The 26,061-nt window shown below is 34.9% G+C and overlaps 2 protein-coding genes and 1 pseudogene across 2 annotated transcripts; all 3 read right to left on the bottom strand.

The window, feature by feature from the left end:
* Nucleotides 1-2,570: 2,570 nt before the first annotated feature.
* LOC132607006 (cis-prenyltransferase 4, chloroplastic-like) lies at nt 2,571-6,147 on the bottom strand. The gene is made up of 3 exons (XM_060320789.1): nt 5,655-6,147; nt 4,484-4,551; nt 2,571-3,344 (listed from the first exon to the last, which is right to left on the bottom strand). The coding sequence occupies exons 1-3, from the start codon at nt 6,060-6,062 to the stop codon at nt 2,897-2,899; spliced, it is 924 nt and encodes a 307-aa protein (XP_060176772.1). The 5' UTR covers nt 6,063-6,147; the 3' UTR covers nt 2,571-2,896.
* Nucleotides 6,148-17,814: 11,667 nt separating this feature from the next.
* LOC132608249 (uncharacterized) lies at nt 17,815-18,672 on the bottom strand. Its single transcript, XM_060322304.1, has one exon. The coding sequence runs from the start codon at nt 18,670-18,672 to the stop codon at nt 17,815-17,817; it is 858 nt and encodes a 285-aa protein (XP_060178287.1).
* Nucleotides 18,673-18,789: 117 nt separating this feature from the next.
* LOC132607005 (cis-prenyltransferase 4, chloroplastic-like) lies at nt 18,790-25,798 on the bottom strand (annotated as a pseudogene).
* Nucleotides 25,799-26,061: the final 263 nt, after the last annotated feature.

The raw sequence follows: 26,061 nt of genomic DNA, 5'->3' as shown, positions 1-26,061 counted from the left end.
ATATATATATATATATGTTACTCATTATTTAGTAATATTTTATATTTTAGGATTCGGCGCCAGCGGGTCCACCAGAGCCACCCACTCAGGTGTTTTCTCATGGGTCTACCGAGCCAGCGGTGTCTTCCCATATGACTACTGAGCCACAGGTAAGCTTTTTATTAAAATTTGTTTTATTCAATATAAGGTGAATATTTAATATACGTATTTGATTATTTAAAGTACTTATTTTAAATATGTATGTTAGTTATTATTTCGTTTTTTTTTTCATATTTTAGGATTCGGCGCCAGTGGGTCCACAGGAGCTACCCATTCAGGAGCATTCTCATCAGCCTGCCGAGGCAGAGGTGTCTTCTCATGAGACTACTGAGGCGCATGTAAGTTTTTTACTTAAAACTAATTTTATTCAATATAAGGTAAATATTTATTTAATTTTTATAACCTTTACTTGGACTTCAAACAACATCTCGTCCAGGAGACTACCTCATATTCACCACCACACCCATCTCAGGAGCCTACAAACCCATCTCAGGAGCCTACTCAAGCGCCCGTTGACACACAGGTTTGATTAAATAAATAACGTTAATGTATTCAATATAAATAAGAAATGGTACTAATTATTATATATTTTTACATTCATCCTTCGGCGCCCGCGGTGGCAACTCCTGTCGAGGAAGAGGTCGAGTTTCCAGACCTAGCTCAGCCTGAGGTTCTGAGCGTGCCAACGGGATTAGATCCCAAGAAAAAACACGTTCTAGTTAAGGGCGCAAGGGCTAGGGGAAGAGGAGATGATCATAACTTGGAGCGCCCGGTTATTAAGAGGAAAAAGGGCGATGAAGACGATGGCGAGGGTGGTGGGGATGGTATGAGCCTTAGGCCTAGGGATAGTCTCCGGCATACTACATGTGGGACCCATCCTTGATAGTGTATATACATTAGTGTTGTACAATTTATCGTAAATATTATATATTTTTTTGCATATTTATAAATATTATCTTAGTCTTTATTATTGTTTATAGTTTCACATCCTAAATTGATAATAAAAAAATGTGACACATTCGAAATAAAGTTAAGCATTAATTTAAAAATAAGACGAAACCCTAAAAGATAAATAACTTAAAGCTAATGACTACAAGTCTTCAAATAAAAAAGGATTTCGAGCACTTTTCAACCACTAAAACGACAATCCAAAGTATTGCGTATTCTTGATGTGTTGAGCCTATTTTATTAATTGTACAAATATAACTAGAGTTCTATATAAAATATTGAAGCTCCGGAATCTCAAAGCATGCTTAATATACGGCTAAACTACGTAAAAAAGATAAATTACGTAAAAAGGAGTGAAAATGTAATGTTTTGGAAAATGGCGGAGTCCTAAAGCGCAGTATTTTACTGCGCTATAGGTGAGAGAAACATTTGTATAGCGCAGTAAAATACTGCGCTATAGCACTTAACGGCTCCGTCTCCGTGAAGTGCAATAGCGCAGTATTTTACTACGCTAAAGGTACTTTTGTAACATATTTTTTTGTTGGGGTATTTTGGTTCAAAATGATTTTTTTGGGGGCATTTTAGTTCCGGACTCCCTCATGTGCTTGTTGGAGACATGATAGAGCTCTAATTGGCTACTAGATGAAATGTCTCACAGCTGTCAATTTGCAGGATCATGAGAGACGTGCAACCCAATGGACGAGAAAAATCCAAACCACAAAAGGTTTGCTTTGATTACTCTCAGAAAAATTCCAGGCCATATAAGTTTTCTTTGATGACTCTTCTTAGCTTATTAACATCAAACAAGTTGGGTATTCACCTATAGTAATATCTCAACATCACTTCAATCCAGGTGCTCAATGATAAATGAATAGTGGACTTCTCAAAATTACCGGCTGCTCTTGAGCTAGTTTGCTCGGATCCTCTAAAAATGTTGTTGCATCCGTATTGGATCTTAGAAAATGCATTATAGGATCCAACACGGGTGCGTCATTAAATTTGGAGAATCCGAGCAACATAGCTCTAAGTGTCCTGTAGTTGAATGGAAGAACTTGTCTTATTCCAATAGGTAAGCAATGTATAAATACATTACATTGGGCGCTAATTAAGAAAAGAAATAAAGAAGGATTCCCATAAATCTGCTACCTAAATACAGAGGCAGATTCCGAATATCAAAAGGATGGGTGCACTAATATGAAAAGGCGGATCTAGAATTTACATTAATTTGACATGATTAACCTATAGGTTCTTACCATTAACTCATTACACTTTTGAAATTATGGGTTTAAATTTAAATTGCTTTACAATTTTAGTGATTTTCATATAAATATCTTACTCCACATCGAAATCCGATAATGTTGGGATCAGTTGAACCGGTTGACAATATGTTACATCGTCCACTGCTACTAGGTTTAATATAGACATTTGATTTAATTACACAAAATTTTACGGTGTTAGTAGAATAGAGATTTTCAGTCAAAGTTGGGATTTTCAAAGAATAAATCAAACAAATAAAGAAGGAAAAAGAAAAAAAATACTCCCTGGGTCAATTCTAGAAAAAGAAAGAAAAAAATAACAAGACATGCATGGAATTTGAACCATCAATTTCACTTGTAGAGGTGCACCCACTATTTATTGCACCATAGAACACTTTGAGTTTGGGTGATACATATATATTGAAGTAATTTTGTACAAATATGACATTTCTATATATATGATCTAGGGAGAGGGGTATGGGTTCAGGTGAACCCATAGCCTCTGCCTAAATATGGCTATGTAGATTACTAAGAATAAAGTCTATATACATTTGTAACATACCCCAAACTTGTTTCTCAGAAGAACTGGCCTTCAACTGTCTTAATAAGATTTGTTCAGCCTCACAGTTAATCCAAAAGTTGAAGGCATAAAGCTAAGAACTCTGTCCACCATAGCGCCTCTGCCTTTGCTGAAAGGAACATAAAGCCTCCAAAAATTCGGCTTCTCCAAAATCAGGCCATTGTGAAAGAGAAAAGAAGAGTTCAGAGTAGGCCAACTGCCAGAGTAAGAAATTGCTAAGTCTTAGCTCCCCACTGGTCCTTATAAGTAAATCAGGACATGGGAAATCAATACAGTTTGTTTGTAATTCCTGCTCTACTAGGAGACTATTAATGTCTTGTGGTTCGATAATGCCATCCTTCACTTTTTGACCAATGGTTTGACAAGCTTGTACAACATCATACTGTCCACTATAGTTAACTGCAAGAACGAGGTGAAGTCGTGAATTTCCCTCAGTAGTCTTTGCAGCTTTATCTATTAAGTCCTGCAATGACTTGGGGAGCTTGCTGGAGTCTCCAATTATAGACATTCGAATCCCTGCTCTGTAGAAATCCAATAAAGCATATAAGGGAACTCCTTAGACCGTACAGAGTCAATAAAAATACCACAAAGTAAAAGCTCTAAGAAGAAAAAGAGGAGAGGTTATGCAAATATGTATATTTTGACAGTAGAGCAAATCAGATTTGGTTCCAATGAAATTGCAGTTATAAACATAATGAGCGTCTTAAGTCAAAGTTGTCGGTCAACCAGTCTAGCACGTTAAGCATTCATCTTGACAGTAACTTCAGCTAATTAATGATCTTACCAAAGCAATTGCACTAATAAAAGTCAGTTTTCAATCAGCCAGTCTTAACATGTTAAGTATTCGTCTCGACAACTAATTAATGATCTTAAAAAAGCAATAATATTGGGCTTTTGGCTGCTTGTGACTTGTGAGATAATACTGCAAATTGTAGTATAGCACATAACAAGAATTACTAAAGCCATAGCCTTATAAATCAAGCTTTGTGTACTAAGTGGTCATTTGGTTCACGGACTAGTTATATGATACTATTATAATGCAATGATGCTATGCATTGGAATAATAATGTAGGGTTTGTTATGCGGTGAAAAGTAATTTGGAGATTGTTTTGTCGGAATTGTATTGTTTTGTCGGAATTGTCTGCTTTAAGAGCATTTTCGTCTCAAGACATTTTTATCTTGCTAATACATTTTGATTGGTCCACATTCTATCACACATAAAATAAAAGAACCATGCAATTTGAGCAGAACTTTATACCGGAAGCAAATGTATTAGTTATGCAAGATTTCAACTAGTAATCAAGAGTTTTATGTTGCGAACCGAACGTTGTATGAGTTATAATGGAGAAATGTCTATTGGGATTAGTTCCCGTTATGCGTTATAGCATAGCATTAACAAACACATCGTTCGCGAGTGTTGACAAAAGACAACCTCAATTCAATATAAAAAAATACTACGAACATTTAGAGAACAGAGGTGAATTCAGGGTTTCAATTTTATGGGTTTTGACGTCAGAACTCTTTTTGCTAACTAGGTTCAAGATAGTTTATATATCACAAGTAGAAGATTTGGGTCTGCCAAACACGTATAAATTTGGGTAAATCCTCCCTTGTTAGAGAAACATAATTAAGAACGTTGATCAAGTGATAGGAAGTTTACCTGGCAAACTCTTCAAGTTCATTTGTCAGTCCTCTTTCGAACAAGCCCATCAAATAATCAACTTCCACCTATAACATAATCAACACAAAAGAAAAAAGATCAACAGCTAACACAAACAAAACCCAATATCACTAAGGGTGTGTTTGGTATGAAGGAAAACGTTTTCCCAGAAAATGTTTTCTTGGAAAACAAGTGCTTTCTTAATTAATTGGTACCCGTTTGGCCATGAGAATTTTTCACTTTTTCCAGGAATTTTTTATTTTATTTGGAAATCAGCGTTTAGCCATGAAAATTCCAAATACAACTTGAAGTTGTATTTGAAATTTGGAAAACACTTGTTTTCACTATCAGTCAGTATTATCAAAAGCGAAAGGCGCAAAAAAGTTCTAAGGTCAGTTGGGGCTTCAAGCACAAAGCGCAAATAAAGTGTGAGCTTTAATGAAAAAAGACGCAATGGTGCAAAATACAAATATATATATCTATGTTTAGCAGAGGCGGAGCCAGGATCCGAAGCTTATGGGTTCGGGGTTCAAATTCTTTAAAGTTATTGAGTTATTAATTAATTATTTGTACATATTTGACAAAAATTTTAATACAAATATATGGTTCGGACAAAAGCTACTGGGTTCGGCTGAATCCGCACCCAAAGGGCTGGCTCCGCCCCTGATGTTTAGTCCAAGACAAATAATAATAAGGATGAATAACAAATATGTGGACAAATAAACTGTAATAGCATTACGATAAAGTGAATTATCAATTATCTAGTGTCACCTCTTCGAGAGAGGCTCATTGACAAGGAAAAATATGTCTTATAGCTTTGATGATGACACTGAAGCGCACATAAAGCGAGGCAAAGCGCAACGCTCAACATGTTTTGAGCCTCGCTTCAGGGCAACACATTCAAACAACCAAATATTATCTGCAAAAACTATAACCAAACACAACTCCATCTTCAAATCCAACTTCAAAATTTAAAATAAAGTGAAAAAATAATAGGTTTTCATGACCAAACGCCTGACTTATTTTCTAGCGGTTGTTAAGTAAGCAAGAAAATGTTTTCCCTACAGGGAAGTCATATTTTTCAAAATATTTTGATATAGGAAAATTGAAAAAAGTACCAAACACACCCCAACACAACATTTAAAAAAGGGAACTTAGAGAGAGACATTACTTTAGGACGAGACCAATTCTCGGCGGAAAAGGCAAAGACAGTAAGAGCATTAATTCCCCATTTACAACACAACTCAACAAGTTTCCTAAGTGATCGAATACCCGCTTCATAACCTAATGCAACTGGCAATCCTTTCATTCTTGCCCACCTTCTATTCCCATCCATTATAACTGCCACGTGTTTTGGCATTAATTCTTTATTAAGTTCTGGAGGTAACGATACTTCCTCACTGTCAATCTTGCTAATTGCGGCGGCGTTTTGGGCAGAGCCATTAATATGTAAGGGTCTTTTTGTTGTAAAATTAGGGGAGATTAGAGGGTTAGTTACTATTATTGGTTTTGGTTGTTGGGAGTTAATTAATCGGGTGGGTGAAAGGAAGATTTGTTGGAGTTGAAGTGCCAAGGCCATTTTTGTCAAGGCCAAAAAAGGGCTATTTCTCGCAAAGTTTTAGATTTGGAGTTTGGAGGGAGATATGATATCTAAACTTAGGAGCGGCTTCGCTCCATTTAAATATGCTACAGTTTGTGAATTTTAAAGGTTAAGATTTAATTTGATTTTTTTCTCTATTATTGTGATTAAATTTTATTAGCGAAAAATTGAAAGAAATAAAAACAGAAAGCTAAAAAAATGATACTGTCACAACTCATGTCCCTTTCACAGGAAAGGAAAAAATCATTTCTTATCTCTTTATTTTCTGTTAGTTATTCTATGGATTGTTTATTTTAATAAAGGGAAAAGGATCAAATATACTTCTCTACTTTAGTTTAATAGTTAAATATACCCTCCGTTAGTCAAAGTAGATAAATATACCTCTTCCGTTAAGAAAATACACAAATATATCCCTCAGTTAATAGAATCCCCAATTCCACCATTAATTACCCGATTTAACTTTAAAAAACTCATGCCCAACCCATCCCAACCCGCAAATTAAATTCTTTCCACGCAAATATACCCACCACCACTGCAACCGACCCAACACAACCATCACCACCATTTCCACCACCACCGCCACCTATGTACATAGATCATTTAACCACGCATGCTTTTCCAACATCAAGAAATGTTTATTAAAAATATAGTATTATCATGAACAATAAAACACCACATGGACAAAGACATTCAATAAAATGATCAACAGAAGGGATGAAACTGTGGGCGAAAATTGGAATTTACGTGGACAATTGAGGATAGTACAAAATTTCCAGCCCTTGCATTAATTTTTTAATCAGATATTATGGAATTTTTTTGATTCAGAGATGAATTCATAAACATGATAATGGAAAATTTCCAAAACAAAAGGACAAATTCATGTCTAACGGGAAAAGAAGTTCATACACTTATCACTCATCAGCAAAATGACGAATTTTATCACAGACAAATCTAGGAAATTGAATCTTTCCACTATGCATCTGAAAGATAACATGACAGGTCTAAGAGGATTATAAATACTACACCAGATTGAAGAGCAACATAAGTTGCCATTTAGCACATCAGAGATCCAAAGGAAGGAAAAGGACGAAATATGATCAACCAAATGGGGGAGTACTAAACAATGATGGCTATAGTGGTGGTGGTTGTGTTGGGTCGGTTGTAGTGGCGGTGGGTATATTTGGATGAAAAGAATTTAATTTGCAGGTAAGGACAGGTCGGACATGGGTTTTTTTAAAGTTAAATCGGGTAATTAATGGTGGAATTGGGGATTCTATCAATTGAGGGGTATATTTGTGTACTTTCTTAACGGAAGGAGTATATTTATCTACTTTGACTAACGGAAGGGGTATATTTATCTATTTTGACTAACAGAGGGTATATTTAACTATTAAACTAAAATAGAGGGGTATATTTGACCCTTTTCCCTTTAATAAACAATGATTAGAAATGAGACAAACAATTAGTAATAGATACAATGTAGATAGCGGGTAGGGGTGTTTATGGGTCGGTTTGGATCGGTTTTGGGTTAAAATCAAAATCAAACCAATTTAGTCGGTTTTAAAATTATTAAAATCAAACCAAACCAAATAGATTACATATCCATCAGTATGGTTCAGTTTGGGTCGGTTTTTCGATTTTTAAGAAAATTAATGGTATTTCTCTCTTTCATGTTTTTTTTTTCCTACAATTAGAAGAGAATTTTCTATCATTTTCCAACTTATAATCTATTATTACCATTTGGGGTAGCTATAGTTTCTTGCATTATGAAAAAAATGTCTTAGGATTTATGGTTTAAATTAAGTGAATAAAATTTATAAGAAATACAAAAAAAAATCTCGTTAAATCTCATATAGTTGTTTCTTTGAATAAATGAGTTTGAATTCATAGATTTCTTTTTTAAAATCAGCATAAAGTTGATTAGCCTATTAGAGATAAAATAATCTTTTGCTTAAAAATTATATAAATTATTTAAAAGTATTTATAAAAACCAATATATTGTACATATATAATTATAAAAAATATGTATAAAATTTGTCGGTTTGGTTCGATTTTTTCTTCGGTTCGCTTTTAGTAAAACAAAACCAAACCAACCAAATATTATCAGTTTTTAAAAATTCAAAGCCAAACCAAACCTAACCTAAGTAAATATCAGTTTATTCAATCGGTTTGATTTTGATTTTCTGTTTCGATCGGTTTTTATCCAAACTGTGAACACCCCTAATAGCGGGTATCATCGACACTTAAATTTGACACATTTTAATTTGTGTAGATACTTAAACTTATGAGTGTTCTTATTGACCACTTTGAGTCGTTTGGTAGGAGGTATTAGAAAAAATAATGATGCATTAGTTTTATGCTGCATTAGTTTTATGTATTATTAATATCTTGTTTGGTACACCTTTTCAACCTATGCATAACTAAAGCAAGTATTAGTTACACATTCTGTTTGGTATTATCCTATGTATAACTAATACATAGTAAACTATGGTATTAGCAATGCAAGTGTTGTTAATGCATGCATAAGCATGATTAAGGACAAAATTGCCCTCAAAGTCCCTCACATAATACAACATGAAGGACATTTTTGTAAACAATCAATTTTTTAAAAAAGGATTACACAATGCATGTTATTTCTAATACAACAAACTAAACACTAAATAAGAAATAATGTCAGCATCACTAATACCAGTCTAACTAATAACAACATTACTAATACACTCTATTCAGCACTATTCTTATACACTCTATCAAACGATTTAATTACAGGAAACAAAAATTCATTCCAATGATCTCTAGCGACTTACAGGAAACAAAAATTCATTCCAATGATCTCTTTATTTTCCGTTAGTTATTTTATCAATTGATAACTTTAATAAATAATGATTATTTTCTATTTTTAAAACAATGAAATTTCTTTTTATGGCACATAAATTATTTATTCAAACTCAAAATAAGAAAAAAGCAACCCCTTCCTAAATAAGTGTAATCTCCTGATGATTAGAGTTAGCACAAATTTTTATTTAGACACCTAAATTTAGTTGACCATTTACACTACCCAAAATTTATATCAATTAGCGGAGGCGAATCTCTAGGTAAATAACTTCACTTTTAATTAAGTGCACTAAAACTTTTATAGCATGAATTTTAGATAATATATCGAGTTTAATCGGATTACCATGAATTCAGTGACTTTTTTTAATGCATAAATTTCCCCACTGCCAGTTAGGCACTTTCTCGTGGCAAAATGTTCACTCTCTTGGGGCACATAGAGCAGCTCAAAATGGTTATATTTAACCTCTTTTCTCTCTCTCTCTCTCTTTTTCGGCAGTGTTTAAGAAAAATTTCTTCTTTCTTTCTCTGGCCATGTGAACTTCCTCTCTCAATAAAAAAAAATCTTCAAAGCTTAAAAGGAAATTAAACTTGGGTCTAAACAATTTTCGTGGAACTCCAATTTTTGATAGTACATAATTTTAAAAAGGAAAATAAAAAAAAACGGGTGTGGTGGAGAAGATGCACAAAGTGAGGAAGTAATTCAGTTAATCATGTGGAAGGGATTGGGCAAATGGGTACAAATAAGACAAGGGGAAAGAGGAAGTTTCTTTCTTTCTTATTCAATTTTTGTTTTCTTTCTGAATTTTTTATTGGGTGTAAATTAAGATTATTTTTTTTTTCATTCGGAGAATGCTATTCTTGTTTTGTTTAGTACACCGATTCTAGAACAGTTTTCCCTTTTTCTTTTTTACTTAAAATTCATTGTTTAAAAGTAATTTTGGACACAAATGACACATGTCCTCACAATTCGACACTTTAAGCGATTGAATACAAACACCTTATATTTTTGGCTGATTTTTATCTAAAGAGCGTTTTGATTGGTATTTCAAGTAGTGTAAGTGATAAACAGAAACACACATAAATTTAGGTGTATAAATGAAAATTGTGTCAACTTTAAATGTCTCTCTGTGTATACAACCTTTATTTTGTGTTTTTTTTAATTATTACTTTATCATTAACGGGAACAATTTAACAATAATAATAGAGAATAAATAAAAAAGATCTCCCGTAAAGGAGAGGGTTGAGGCAAGGAGACCCCATGCCCCACTCGTATTTGTTCTAGTGATGAAGTACTTGTCTAGAGGACTAAAACTAATGAACGGTCAGTGGATTAATAGATTTTAAATATCACCCTATGTGTCAGCATAGTCAGCTAATGATTTAGTGATCTTCTGTAAAGGACAGGAGCAGCCTGTTAGAAGAGTTATGGAGGCATCCATGTAGCAGCTAGATGGAGGGCAATTGTCTATTATACTTGGAGGGCTAGGAATTGGAAAAATTTTAAACATCAAATTGTTCATACTGAGATGGCTTTGACACTGATAAAGAAGGAACTTATAGAGAGATTGCACCTGCTTAAGCATAGGAGAAAAGTTCATAGTTGTAATAGATTGAGGCTATTCTGTAATTAGTTTCTTCTGCCGCAGGCCTAATTTTTCCTCACAGCACCCTTCCTAGAGTTATGAGATTAGATACTCCCTTAGGTATGGTATTTGTTGGTTCTCTTTGTTGGTATGGTAATTTTTCCCGTTGATCACTAACAAAAAAATAAAAAAGATCTCATCCTTTAAGAGTTCCCACGAACACATTGTATGACCAGAGACCGAAGGAAGAGAGGGACGAGCACATGTACGAAGAGTTTCTTTCTGGACCGGAGGAATGTCTGGACCAAAGAGAGGGAAGATCCTCATTTGGTCCGGTTTCTCCATAGCCGAGTCGATCGTGGCCGTTGGTCCGTTTGAATCGTGGTCGTAGGTCCGGGAGATCCGTTGCGCGATTGCCACGCGTCGATAACGTCCTGCCATATTTAACTGTCAATCGTACAGGTGTCAGACCGTACGACCCACCTAATCCAACCTAATCCATTTTAGAGTTTTTCTTTATTTTTTAGGACCTCATGTTGTATGAAGCCCATGGAGCAATACTATAAATAGGGGTCATTGCCCTACTTTGGGGGGGTTGACTTCTTGAATTCTATAATACTTGTAATAGCAAATATATACAAATCCTCCCTATCTCAATATCAAATTTGGTCCGGATTCATTGTGTTCATCTCTTAAATCTGTTCAATCAAGCAATACTCATATATTATTCGATACATAAATCTATAACGAATCTCTGATCATTATTACTTTCTTCATACCATATCCATATATATCTTTTTCTGCTTAATAGATTGAAGCTTAACCACGTATCCTATACCTATTCACAAATTTAATTGATTATTCAAATTCAGGGTAAACACACATGTCAATAATTTAAACATGTATTGATAATTAATGGAGCAAGAAAATTTTAATGTAGCCGAGCCCCTCCCCTAAGGACTTGTACTTGCTGATAAGAAACAAATGGCTGTGAGGAACTCCTGATCTAGTGTGTTTTCCTTTTACCCACATTTTTCTAGCGGTTTAATACATAATTTTTTGTTCCTTGATTTTTTATGTACCAAAAGTCCAAAACCATAGGTGAGCTACAAATTGACAAGGTCATCTATCATTTATTGACTTCTTCCTCTTTTTCTACTTATGTATCAATATATTATCTCGTTTTTCCTAATTTTTAAATTACTATTTACGATAATTTATCCTTTTATGCTGCCCAATGTGTATAAAAAGAAGCACGATCAAAAAATAAAAAAATAAGTACTTTTGGACTCCTGGAAGCTTGGCTATAAATATCCTTAATCTCATAAAACATGATGAAGAAACAAAATTTTAAGAAAATAACAATTTTTGCTCCCTGAATTATAGTGTTATTTTTGTGTATAAATGATTTTAGATTATATGATTTTGCAACTAATATCTTTTTTGAATTTTTCACTAGAAAAGCTTGAAGTTTCTTCATAATTATTATCTACGAAACTTTTGAAACTTCTATCATTTTTCATGGTGAATTTCTTTTACCGTCTTCATCGCTAACTGGAGCTAAATTAACTTTATATAATTTAGTATCAAGTTTGATGTGGGCAAGTGTTTTGGTTGTATATTAATGAGAATTATTTCTTTTCTACTAATTAGTAAAAAAAAATGACACAAAGATTGAAAAATATAATGTCGTGTGCATTTTCAAATTCATTATCTTGGCATATAATTCCGTTATGGCTTTTTTCTTTTTCAGGAAGCAGTTTTATGTTATCTTTTAAGTAATTATCTCAAACACAAATTTTACTATAATTTATCTGGCTTTTAAAATTTTGGTACATATTGACAAGGCACTAAACGTAACGTGTGTGCTTTAGAAACTAGTTCATAGATAAAAACAAATTCGAAGGTGCCGGAAAAAGAAGGTGACAAAATTTGTATGAAGCTCTTATATTGACTAATCAAACAATTGCAATAATGGAAGTGTCTGTCTATTGCTTTCAGAACAGTAGGAATTAATCACTATTGCTTTCAACCAGGTTGCTGTTCCAAGAAGAAAACCTCACAAGTCGCAACTACCTGGAAAAAAAGGGGATTTCTACACAACGTGTGGCTACAAAAAAAAAAAAAAAAATAATAAAAAAAAAATTGGGAGCCCACTTTCCCCAAACTATCCGATTTGAACTCCATAAGCAGTGTATTATCAAATTCTAGCCACCGAATAAAACACTTCACCACCTATGGTTGGTTCACGGAAAATCGAAAAATTGAACGTATTAAAAAAAAACAACACTTTTTCGGTTTGTTTTTTTTACCGATATATATATATATATATATATTTACCTTGTGTTTGTCTTTATAGTAATCCAATTAGTTACCTTTACTTTCTAGTTTGATTTGTAGCCTTTATTTGATAATTCTAAGAAGCATTTCATGTTCAAAATAACTTGCCTTTGAATCATTTAATTATCCATCATAATTTAATATCGTCAAAATATATTGATAAATCACAACTCTTAATTTTTTACAAAAAAAATAATTCATGGTAAGAAGTTCTATTAATATCATTTGGCTGAAATGGCTAAATTCTTGAACAATGCATATCGAGTAGGCTGCATATTTAACTTGATTACATGTATAATTTCTTCTGCCCTTAGAGAGTAATTGATTAGGTAGTGTTATGTTGGATCCAACATGTTCTTGAAAATATATTGTCATATATTTAAAAAGAAAAGTAAAAAAAAAAAGTTGAATTAATCGAAAAAACAACAAAAATCAAAGAGATAAAAAATCCATTTAATTGACTAGGTCTGATTCCGGTATTTGAAAAATCGACTTAATCGGTTTAGGTCTCGTTTGTCCATGAGAAATATTCACTTTTTTCCGGAATATTTTTTCACTTTTTTCACTTTATGGTGTTTGGCCATAAAAATTCCAAATACAATTTGAAGTTGTATTTGGAATTTGGAAAACAGCCAAAACTTGTTTTTCACTTTTTCCCCCCACTTTTTTCACTTTTCCCCCCCACTTTTTTCACTTTTAATACATTCAAATAACCAATTATTCTTTGCAAAAACTATAACCAAACACAATTCCATCTTCAACTCCAACTCCAAAATACCAAATAAAGTGAAAAATATTTGGTTTTCAAGGCCAAACGCCTACTTAGTTTCCTTTTAGAGGAAAACCGTTCCAAACCTAACCATCTTTAAAGTGTATACTCCCTCCGCCCCAATTTATGTGATACATTTCACTTTTCGAGAGTCGATTTGACTAAATTTTGAAGCTAAATTGGATTATAGTAACTCAATATTTTAAGATTAAAATTTATATATTTGAAAACTAAATGAAAAGTACTATAAGTGGCAACTTTTCTCATATTAATTTGGTACATCTCAAAATATTGGTCAAAGTTCATGCAGTTTGAATCTCGGGAAGCGAAAAATATCACATAAATTGGGACTGAGGGAGTATATCATTACATGTATCACTTGCTCAATCTATTTTCCAAAAGTAGCGCATTTTTTGGAGGATCCGACACGGGGGCGGCAACATTTTTGGAGAGCCCGAACAACATAAGTCACGGCTGTCCATTTGTAGGATCACGAGAGATGTGTAACCCAATGGGTGAGAAAGATCCAGACCAGAAAGGTTTTCTTTGACTACTCTCAGAAAAATCCAGGCCATAAAAGTATTCTTTAACTACTCTCCTTAGCTAATTCACATGAAACTAGCTAGGTGGGTATTCTCATGAACCTATAGTAATACTGTAAGAAAGTAATAATCTGCTTGCATTAATCTTTGTCAACATGTGTATATATACAAAGATCCTAGGCTATAATGAAGGTAACTAAATATACACCTAACCATAATGGTAACTAAATATTCTTCTAATATATTTACATCAATAAAAATGGTAACTAAATATTTACATAATATTCTAACACACCCCCATAGTCGAAGCGGGAGGTTTGTGAACGCTTAGGTTGTCGCGAAAATCTTCAAATAGAACCAAGGGAAGACCTTTAGTAAATATGTCCGCGATCTGATAGCGCGATGGGACATGTAGGACACGTACATGACCACGAGCAACTTGTTCACGGACGAAGCGAATATCCATCTCGATATGCTTAGTGCATTGATGTTTAACAGGATTGCCAGATAGATATATGGCACTAACATTATCACAGTACACCAACGTAGCCTTTCGTATTAGACAATGAAGTTCTAGAAGCAGATTGCGTAGCCAACAAGACTCAGCAACAACATTGGCTACCCCTCGATATTCGGCCTCCGCACTAGATCGAGACATGGTGGCCTGCGCTTGGTGGACCAAGAAATGAGATTATCACCAAAAAATACACAATAACCAGAAGTCGAACGCCTGGTATCCGGACAACCACCCCAATCTGCATCCGTATACGAAATGAGAGTGGTGGGTTTAGATGGATAAAGATGCAAGCTATGATCAAGGGTGCCCTTAATATAGCGCACAATACGTTTGAGAGCATTCATGTGGACCTCCATCGGGTTATGCATGAATAGACAAATCTGTTGCACAACATACGAAATGTCTGGTCTCGTGAACGTGAGATATTGCAGTGCACCTGCCAGGCTGCGATAAGTGAAGGATCCTTAAATGGTGAGGTAGAGGTGGCACTTAACTTCGGTTTAGTGTCAACTGGCATGGCACTTGGCCTACAAGACGACATGCTAGCTCGTTCTATGATCTCTTCGGCGTACTTCTTTTGAGATAAAAATAAACCACCTGCATGACGAGTAATTGCTATTCCCAAGAAATAACTGAGTGGTCCTAAATCCTTCATAGCAAATTCAGAGTTGAGAAGTGTTATGACAGACTTGCGAAAATCATCAGAGGAGGTAGTTAAGATGATATCATCCACATACAAAAGAAGATACGCCATATCAATACCTTTTCGGTAGATGAACAGAGAATGATCAGACTTGCTGTGGGTGAAACCAATACTAGAAACATAGTCAGCAAATCTTTTGTACCAGGCCTGGGGAGATTGCTTGAGGCTATATAAGGACTTCTTTAGTAAGAAGACATAGTCAGGATGTGTAGGGTCGCGGAAACCCACGGGTTGATGCATGTAGACAGTTTCCTCGAGTTCACCATGTGAGAATGCATTTTTCACATCAAGTTGGTGAATAGGCCAAGCATTAAAGAGAGCTAGATTGAGAACAGTGTGGATGGTCGCCGGTTTCACCACTGGCTAAAAGTATCACCACAATCCACGCCAACTTGTTGAGTTTTGCCATCACCTACAAGTCGGGCTTTATGCCTCTCAAAGGAACCGTTAGAGTGTTCTTTATGTCTAAAAATCCACATAGACCGAATAACATGCACATTAGGTGGGCGAGGCACTAACTCCTACGTCTTATTTTTAATAAGAGCTTTATATTCATCTTCCATAGCCATTTTCCAATTCGGGTCACGTAAGGCAGACACGGGGTTACGAGGAAGGGGAGATTTGGATGCATGAGTGATGAAGCTGTATTTTGGGTTAGGCTTGACAATACCATGTTGACTCCTAGTGATCGATTTTTGGACTGGGAGAGGACAGTGGACGGTGGCAGACGGGGGCTGGACAGTGGGGCTGGCGGTAGCAGTTGAGGGTGAGGCAGATGTGGCCGTGGGTGGTGGGCTGCTAGGACCAGTGGGCAACGTAGTATGGTCGCTGCAATGTGGGATGTTTTGCGAGGCTAAATGGTGGATTACATAAGGAGAGGGTCCATTGTCCAGAAAATCATAATGGTGACGATCTAAGGGAGTATGTAGCTTAGCAAAAGGAAATTGGGTTTCATCGAACACGACATGACGACTTATGATGATTTTCTTGGATGATAAATCATAACATTTGTAACCACGATGATGGGATGGATAGCCTAAGAACAGACATGTGGTGGAACGGGCTTGAAACTTGTTAATGGTATTAGATGGGAATATGGGGTAACATAGGCAACCGAACACCCGAAGATGAGAATAGGATGGGTCTTTGTGATAGAGTACTTTGAGAGGAGATTGATAGGCTAATCCTTTATGAGGAAGAATGTTGAAGAGGTAGGTGGCCATTTGTAATGCATGATGCCAAAAAGAAGGAGGTAAAAACGCATGAGTGAGTAAAGTACGAACCATGTTGTTTATTGTTTGAATTTTTTCTTTCGGCCTTTCTATTTTGTGATGAGGTATGAGGACAGGAGAGGCGAAAAGACAAGCCATTAGATTTACAAAACTCCCAGAATGGACCGTTATCAAATTCCCTACCATTATCACATTGAATATTCTTTATTTCCCGTTCAAATTGAGTGCGAATGAAATTTCGAAAGACTAAGAAAGTGGGTAACGTTTGAGACTTAGTTGACAAGGGAAATGTCCACAAAAAATTAGAGTAATCATCCAAGAACAAAACATAATATTTGTGGCCCGAAGAGCTCAAAACGGGAGATGTCCGAAGATCACTATGGATAATATCAAATGGCATACATGTTTGTGAATGAGATGCAACAAATGGCAATTTAATCTGTTTTCCAAGAGTGCAGGAATGACAAACATGAGACTCAATCGGTCCATTACATTTAATAAATTTATTTTGCCTAAGGGAGTCGAAAACAGGTGCTCCCGGATGACCCAAGCGATCATGCCATATCGATGAAGTTAAAGCTGCAAAAGACGATGGTGGTGTGGTGGTGATGGGATAAAGCTCGCCCCGACTATCACATCTCATTAGACGCATCCCCGTCCGGTAATCCTTCATAGAAAAACCAAAAGAATCAAATTCAACAGAAACTGAGTTATCTATGGTGAATTTTCGAACTGAGACTAGGTTCTTGATAAGATGAGGAACATGAAGAACATTTTTTAAGGCTAAAGGTGGATTGGAGAGAGCTAAGTTGGTATGATCATAACCACGAATTGGAATTGAATGACCATTTCCGACAATTATACCACGATTATTGCTCAAATTAAAATAAGATGAGAGGTTACCTTGCGCGGATGTCATATGAGAAGTGGCTGCGGTATCCATGTACCAATTTGCATCCGGAGGAGTGAGCCTAAGTGTGTGCATTGCTGCCTCGATGTCGGTTGGAGTGGGCTGAACGTCGGTAGAGTAAGCTTGTGGTGGACGTGGCCCAAGTATGCCAGCCTGCCTCTGTTGAGTGTTGGTCTGTGTCCATGGAGTAGTTGGATACGGACAAGGAGGCACAGGACACGGCATATAGGGCCACTGCCATTGCTGTGCATTCCCCATCCAAGGTTGCTGCCACTGTTGCTGCTGGTCGTGGTGCTGCTGCTAGTTGCCGCGTCCACCATCGAAACCACCACTGTTTCGATTGTTGCTGCCCCTATAGCCACCACCTATGCCACAGTTCTTTCCACTATTGTTGCTGCGGTTTTGATGCCTTTTACCATCGTTATTCTGACTGTTTGGGTGGTTATTTCCAGAAGAGGGATTATCATCGTAATCCCGAGCAATCATGGCATTAGCGGATCCCGTGGCAAGCTGTTTGGTGAAGCCTGTTTCTTCGAGAATGAGCATGGAACGGGCTTGATAGAAGAGAGGAAGAGGATTGCTTTGACGGATGAGTGTACCCACCCCCTTATAGGCGTCAGTGACTCTAGCTACCATTTGAAGGACGAGCCGGTTGTTGGAGACTAGAGCACCGATGTTCTTGAGTTGATCGGATAGAATCGTGAGTCGTTGACAATATGCGGAAGCATTAGGGAAGTCCTCCATATTAGTGTGAGAAAATTCATGCTCAAGAGTGATGGCTCGAGAATTTTTGTTATCTTGGAATATGTCACGCAGCCTATTCCAAGCTTCCATGGCCGTGGAGTCGGGTTCAAGGATAGTATGCAATAGGTCAGTAGAGATGGTAGCATAAATCCATTGAAAAACCGTGGCATCAAGAGTCGACCATAACTCTTTTTCAGCATCGATTTTGGGCACCTTTTCTTTCCCGGACTCCGGTGGAATGATATGGTGGAGGACTCTGTGGGACTTGGCGTGGATTTTGAAGAGTTCCGCCCATGTCCCATATTGGACGTTTTCCATCTCAAGAGTAATGGAGATGTGATTTTTGATGTTAGAGACAGCCAAAGCTGGGTGGAAGAAGGACTTGGTGGAGTCAGATGAGGAGGAATCAGTCATGGTGGCTGATTGTAGGAGAAAGATGATGATGTTGACGCAGAGATGGAGGAAGAGAGAGGAGCAGAATCGTGCCCTAGTCTGATACCATGTAAGAAGGTAATAATCTGCTTGCATTAATCTTTGTCAACATGCTATAATGAAGGTAACTAAATATACACCTAACCATAATGGGTAACTAAATATTCTTCTAATATATTTACATCAATAAAGATGGTAACTAAATATTTACATAATATTCTAACAAATACCTCAACATCACTTCAATCCAGGTAACCAATGATAATAAATAATGAGACTTTCCAAAAAGTAACGGCTGCTCTTAAGCTATGTTTGCTCGGATCCTCCAAAAATGCAGTTGCATCGGTGTAGGATCCTCCAAAAAAGATCCGAGCAACATAGCTCTTAAGTACCTGAAACTTGTTTCTCATAAGAACAGACCTTCAACGATCTCAATAAGGCTTTTCAGCCTCACAGTTAAATCAGAAAGTTCATGGCATAAAGCTTAGGAACTCTGTCCACCGTAGCGCCTCTGCCTTTGCTGAAATGAACATAAAGCCTCCAAAAATTCAGCTTCTCCAAAATCAGGCCAATGTGAATGTGAAAAGAACAGTTCAGCATAGGCCAACTGCCAGAGTAAGAAATTGCTAAGTCTTAGCTCCCCACTAGTCCTTATAAGTAAATCAGGACATGGGAAATCGATACAGTTCGTTTGTAACTCCTGCTCCACTAGCAACCTATTAATGTCTTCGGGTTCAATAATGCCATCCTTCGCTTTCTGAGCAATGGTTTGACAAGCTTGTACAACATCATGTTGTCCACTATAGTTAAGTGCAAGAACAAGGTGAAGTCGTGAATTGTCCACTATAGATAAGAACAGTTTTATCTATTAAGTCCTGCAATGATTTGGGGAGCTTACTGGAGTCACCAATTATAGATATTCGAATCCCTGCTCTGTAGAAACCCAAGAAAGCGGAGTCATTCATATCAATCATAATACTTCAAAGTCAAAGCAATAAGAAGAAGAAAACGAGGAGAGGTTATGCAAATATGTATGTTTTGGCAGTGAAATCAGAATTGGTACCAATGAAGTTGCAAGCTATAAACATAACGACCATCTTAAGTCAAAGTTGTCAATTAATCAGTCATAACACGTTAAGCTCGTCTCGATAGTAATTTCAGTTAATTAATGATCTTAATAAAGCAATTTCACTAATACAAGTTCCAGTTTTTGATCAACCAGTGTTAACATGTTAAGCATCGTCTTGACGGTAATTTCAAACTAATTAATGATGTTAGCAAAGCAATAATACTGGGATTTTGGCTATTGGTGCCTTGTGAGGCAATACTACAAAATTGTAGTATAGCATTCAACAAGAATTACTAAAGCCATAGCCTTATAAACCATGCTTTGTGTACTAGTAAGTGGTCGTTTGGTTGATGTACTAGTTATATAATACTTTGATGATACTATGACGTTATGCAATGGAATAATAATATAGGGATTGTTATGCGTAAACGTGTCAACCGGTTCCGTGTAACCGGTTTTAACCGGTAACCGGACCGGTTAAACCGGAACCGGAACCGGAACCGGAACCGGAACCGGAACCGGAACCGGTATAACCGGTTAACCGGTTCCGGTTCCAAAATTTTTTTAACCGGAACCGGTTAAACCGGTTAAAATAAAATAAAAAATATAAAAAAATAGTAACGAGCCGTTGGGCCTCGCGGACCGTTGGCAACGGTCCATTTGCAAAAATGGCCGTTGCCAAACGGTCATTTTCTTAATTTTTGGCCCCCAAATTATTTATTTTTAACACTTTAACCCCTCCCCTACCCCTATATAAACCCTTCTTCATTTTCATTTCAATTCACTCTTCTTCATCTTTCTCTCAAATCTCAATCTCTCAATTATAGTTACTTTGCAATAATTAGCCACAAAGTCTTATTATAGTTTCAACTTTCAATTATTAATTTTGCAATTATAATATAGTTGGTGGAGTTGGTGATTTTGCAACAATCCGAAGTAGCTTTGGTGGATTTGCAATTCTAGCCGTCTTCGCTTTGTTGGAAATTAATCCGGCAATTTGGTACCTTCATTCCAACTCTGTCTTTAATTTTTGCAATTTAATTCTAGCAATTTATTTTTCGAAATTTAATTTACGCAATTTAATTCTAGCAATTTATTTTTTGAAATTTAATTTACGCAATTTAATTCTAGCAATTTAATTTGTTGTAATTTATTTTCTTGTGATTTATTTGATTGTGATTTAAATTATTTCTATTTAATAATGTCAAAGAGATTAAGACGTGGTGCCGGTAGTAGTAGTCGTACTGTTAGGGGTGCGCTTAATGAGGAAACATTTGTGGAAGAAAAACCTAATTTAGGTATTGATGTTGGTGGAAATAATCCACTTTTAGGTCATGAGGCAATGCAACAACATTTTACCGACACTTTTAATGAAGACTTAGATGATGATGATGATGATGAAACACAACCCCCCGAAAATCCCATAGGAGATACAGGTCCTGCACAATCACATACACAAGACAAACCGCCTAGAACTCGTAGGCCAACAGCTAAAGTTTGGAAATTTATGACTAAGGATAGGGAAAATCAATCAGTTACATGTACCCTATGTGGACAAGTATTTAGTTTTAAGCAAGGAACTGGTAAGGATGGTGGAACGGGTACACTAAATGCTCATATGAGAACCAAACATATGGATGTTTGGGGAGAGCAAACGGGTTCAAATGTGGGGGGGATTCAAATGACGATAGACCCACGAACCGGTAGAAATTTTAAGTATGACAAGAAAAAAGAACGCGTAGAAATAGCTAAAATGGTAGCTTATGATTGTTTACCATTTTCCTTTCCCTCGGGTTTAGGGTTTGTTACTTACATTCAACGTTGTTATAACCCGTTATTTGAGGGTATTCCTAGAAGTACTTGTAGAGCCGATGTTATAGATTTGTTTAAAAAATATAGATTTTATTTGCGTCATGTATTTAATTCTTTAAATTGTAATGTTTGTCTTACCGCTGATTTGAGTCTTAGTATTAACCATTTAGATTTCTTTGCTATTACATGTCATTGGGTTGATGACAACTGGGTTATGCAAAAAAGAATTATAGCTTTTTTATACGACGAAGGAAAAGGTCGTCACGATGGAAAATATTTAGCCGATTCAATGTCTACTATAATGAGATTTTTTAACATTTATAGAAAAACACTTTGTATTGCTTTAGATAATGCTTCTAATAATACAAAGGCAATTGGTCTTTTAAAAAGAGAAATAAACCCTCCTCTAAGAAATATTTTTCATGTAAGATGTAGTTGTCACATTTTAAATTTAATTGTTAAAGATGGTCTTATGCATTTTGATGATTCTGTTCAAAAAGTTAGAAATGTTGTTGCGTTTCTTTTTTGTAATGCTAATAGGGGAAGAATTAGAGATTTTAAGAATGCTTGTGTGGAAAATAACCTTAGACCTAGGAAAATTCAAGTAGAAATTGAGACTAGGTGGAACTACACTTACATTATGCTACAACAAGCATATGAGTATAGGATTCCCATACAACAAGTTCACAACAAATATAATATTGATAGTGAGGATTGGTTAACTTATAGGCATTGGGAAGATGTTAAAGAATGTATTGAACTCTTAGAAATTTTTTATAATGCAACTCTTGCTTTTTCTAGACAATTCTATCCCACGGTAACCGGAATTTTAGCCTACTTAGCGGAAATAGCTAGAGTTTTACAAGAGTATAAATATAAACCCGATTATCAAGTGGCTATTTTTGAAATGATAATCAAATTTAAAAAGTATTTTTTTCCCATTCCAACTTTATTTATATTGGGTTCCCTTTTAAATCCTTGTTTAAAAGTGTCTTATACTAAAAATTTGGTTAGTCAAATTTATACATTTTTAGAAATTGAAGAGGGAGTTCAACCATCTTTAGCTGAAGCCGATCTCGCTATTGATGATGAGTTTATAAAAGTTTTTACTCATTATTCTAGTTTGGAAGAACGTGCTACACCAGTTGCTCCACGCCCTACTACTTCTCATAGTAGCAAAAAGGGCTTATCGGGTTTAAAAGTTTTACATTCACAGCCTACTTCTTCTTCTACTGCAAACTTTGATGAATTTAACTTTTATTTGATGCAGCCAAATGTGGATATCAGCCAACTGGATGAGGTGGACGTCTTAGCATGGTGGAAGAAGTACAAGGCAAGCTATCCGATACTTTCAAGAATGGCTCGAGATATCCTTACGGTTCAAGTATCAACCGTGGCTTCGGAGAGCGCATTTAGCCAAGGAAGACAGTAAATTGGAGACCATAGACATTCATTATCCGGCTTTAGCTTGCAAGTACTAGTGTGCATTCGAGATTGGATTAGATCGGAGCGACGCAACCAAAACTCAGAAGCGGAGCAAGGCGAAGAGGAAGAAATTGAAGATTTGATAGCTAGTGGACCGGACCAAATGGAAGACTTTGAAGATATTTCCATGACCGAATATGATGTGGGGAAAATTAACGAAATGGTTCAAAATTGGTGATTTTATTATTTTACTATTTTTGTATAACTCATGTATTATTTGCAAGTTAAAAAAAAATACAACTTGCAAATAAATGTTATCCAAGAATGAATAAAATATATGGCTCATTGAGCTTTCTTCTATTTACTTGTGTTCATATTTTTACTTTTATTAAGTTAGGAATATACCTAAAATATACTAAGAATATACTTATAAATATATTAAGTTATATAGTATACTTAAACATATATAAGTATATATAGTATATATAGAAAAAATAGTATATATAGTATATAAGTATATATAGAAAAAATAGTATAAGTATATAATAAATAGATATTTAATATTTAAGCATAAGTATATTAAATATTAATAACTATATATTAAGTATATATAGATATTACATATACATACAAGTTAAGTATATTAAGTAAGTTAGTAGTAATTATAGTACTATAAAGTTTAATATTATATTTTGTACATTCAAATAAATTATAGTATAAATTTAGAATAGATTAGAAGTAATATTAAATTATATATAGTAGTAGATTACAAAAAGTTATAATATATAACATTAATATAGTATATTTATTAATAAGTATAATATTAGTATTTGTAGTTATTTTTAAATTTTAATAAATATTTAATAAATTGTTTTTATATATTAATGTAGAAGATATGTAATAATAATTTAAGTTTAACAAAATTAGCTACTATATAGTATAGTACATATTTGTATAATTAAGTATACATATTTAGTATATATTAAGTTATATATATATAGAAAATAGTAATTATAAGTTAACATAAGTTATATAATAATATATAGTATAGTATATATATTAAGTTATACATATATTTAGTATATATATTAAGTTATACATATATATAGTATATATATTAAGTTATACATATATTTAGTATATATATTAAGTTATACATATATATAGTATATATATTAAGTTATACATATATATAAGTATATAGAGTATATAGTACATATAGTATATATATATATATATTAAGTTACATATATATAAGTATATGTAAGTTATACATATATATATGTGTACGAAAAGCACTATTCTGTATTGCTGACTTGCTGTTAGGCTGTTAGTCAGTAAATATTTAAACTTTAATTATAAAATTGTATAACATATGTAAATATACCTACAATATACAAATAAATACTATAATATATATATATAATACAAAAAATAAAAAAAAATAAAAATTTAACGAATCCAAACCGGACCGGTTCCGGTTTGGATCTTAAAACCGGTTAACCGGAACCGGTTAGGCGGTTCCGGTTTTGGAACCGGAACCGGCCGGTTTCCTAACCGGTTTCGGTTGGAACCGGTTGACAGGTATAGTTATGCGGTGTTTTTTTGTTGTCATGTCAAAAAGGAGTGTTCCTCATTGGTTTGCAAAATATTTTCCTTTTTGTAAAGTTACTTTACATCTGTTAATTATTTAGTAATTTGTTTTGTCTTACATTTAAAGGAGTCAAACTAACCGTTAGAGGCTTTCTGAAAGATTAAGCTTTACACTTTAAATAGTCAAACTAGTCGTAGCCGACTATTATTCGTTTGAACAACACCTATAAATACACGGTATTTTGAAGAACTGAATACGAATTTCCCTAATTCCTTTCTTTTCCTCCTATTTCTTCTAAGCTGAGTTTTCTTTGTTAAGATTTTGTAGTTTCTGTTTTTACTTGATAACTGGACGAGGTTATTGAATACTAGAGATATGCCTAATGACATATACAAATAATGAGCGAAATATTTTTAAGAACAGTGTCCCACACGCCTCAAGCTAAATATTATTCTCCATATTACTATATTTCTAACAATTACTACAAACATTTAGAGAAACAGAAGTATGTTGGTGAACTAATAGCGGGATTACCTCGCAAAATCTTCGAGTTCATTTTTCAGTCCTCTTTCGAACAAGCCCATCAGAAGATCAACTTCCAGCTATAACACAAAAGGAAAAAGATCAACAATGACAAATACAAACAAAACCCAATATCACTAACCCATTAACTTAAAAGAAGGAAGTCATAGACTTTACTTTAGGACGTGACCAATTCTCCGAAGAAAAAGCAAACACAGTAAGAACACTAATTCCCCAATCGCCACACAGCTCAACAAGTTTCCTAACAGCTCGAATACCCGCTTCATATCCTAATGCAACTGGAAACCCTCTCATCTTAGCCCACCTTCTATTCCCATCCATTATAACTGCAACATGTTTCGGCATTAATTCTCGCCTTAGTGGTGCAGGCAACAACACTTCCTTAGCCTCACTATTAATGTTGCTAATGGCGGCGTTGACAGGTGGATGAATAGACGGTTTTGTTGTTACATTAAGGGAGATTAGAGGGTTACTTATTATTGGTTTTGGTTGGGAACTAATTAGTCGTGTGGGGGAAAGGAAGATTTGACTTTGTTGGAGCTGAAGTAAGAACACCATTTTTTGTGAAAGGCCAAAAGGTGTCTTTTTCTAGGAACTTTTTCAAGATTTGGAGTTTGGACGGAGATGATTTTTTTAAGACTTGTATTGCTGATAACAAACGAACGGCTGTGAGAAACTCTTTGGTTATATAGTGTCGGTTTCTTTTTTTCCCACATTTTTTCTGGCGGTTTAATACCTAACTCTAGGGTGTGTAAAGATCGGATTAATTGAACCGAAAAAAATGTTATTCGTTCTCGGTATTGAGTTATTGGATTACGTTTTTTAAACGGTTTTGTGAATTTTCTTATTTGACTATCGGTTCGATTTCCGATTTTTAGGTTTTAGTTAAAGGTTAAATTGATAATCCAATAAGATCATATTAAAATTT

This window comes from Lycium barbarum, chromosome 8 (assembly GCF_019175385.1).
Source record: "Lycium barbarum isolate Lr01 chromosome 8, ASM1917538v2, whole genome shotgun sequence".
Lineage (NCBI taxonomy): Eukaryota > Viridiplantae > Streptophyta > Magnoliopsida > Solanales > Solanaceae > Lycium > Lycium barbarum.
Note: the sequence above shows the minus strand (reverse complement) of the source record. Positions and strands in the feature narration are given on the sequence as shown.

Coding starts and splice junctions, on each gene's coding strand:
- LOC132607006 (XM_060320789.1), bottom strand. CDS start 6,062: ATGGCCTTGGCACTTCAACTCCAACAAATCTTCCTTTCACCCACCCGA. Junction 4,552..5,654: donor AGAATTGGTCTCGTCCTAAA/GTAATGTCTCTC, acceptor ATTATGTTATAG/GTGGAAGTTGATTATTTGAT. Junction 3,345..4,483: donor GAACTTGAAGAGTTTGCCAG/GTAAACTTCCTA, acceptor GGATTTCTACAG/AGCAGGGATTCGAATGTCTA.
- LOC132608249 (XM_060322304.1), bottom strand. CDS start 18,672: ATGACTGATTCCTCCTCATCTGACTCCACCAAGTCCTTCTTCCACCCA.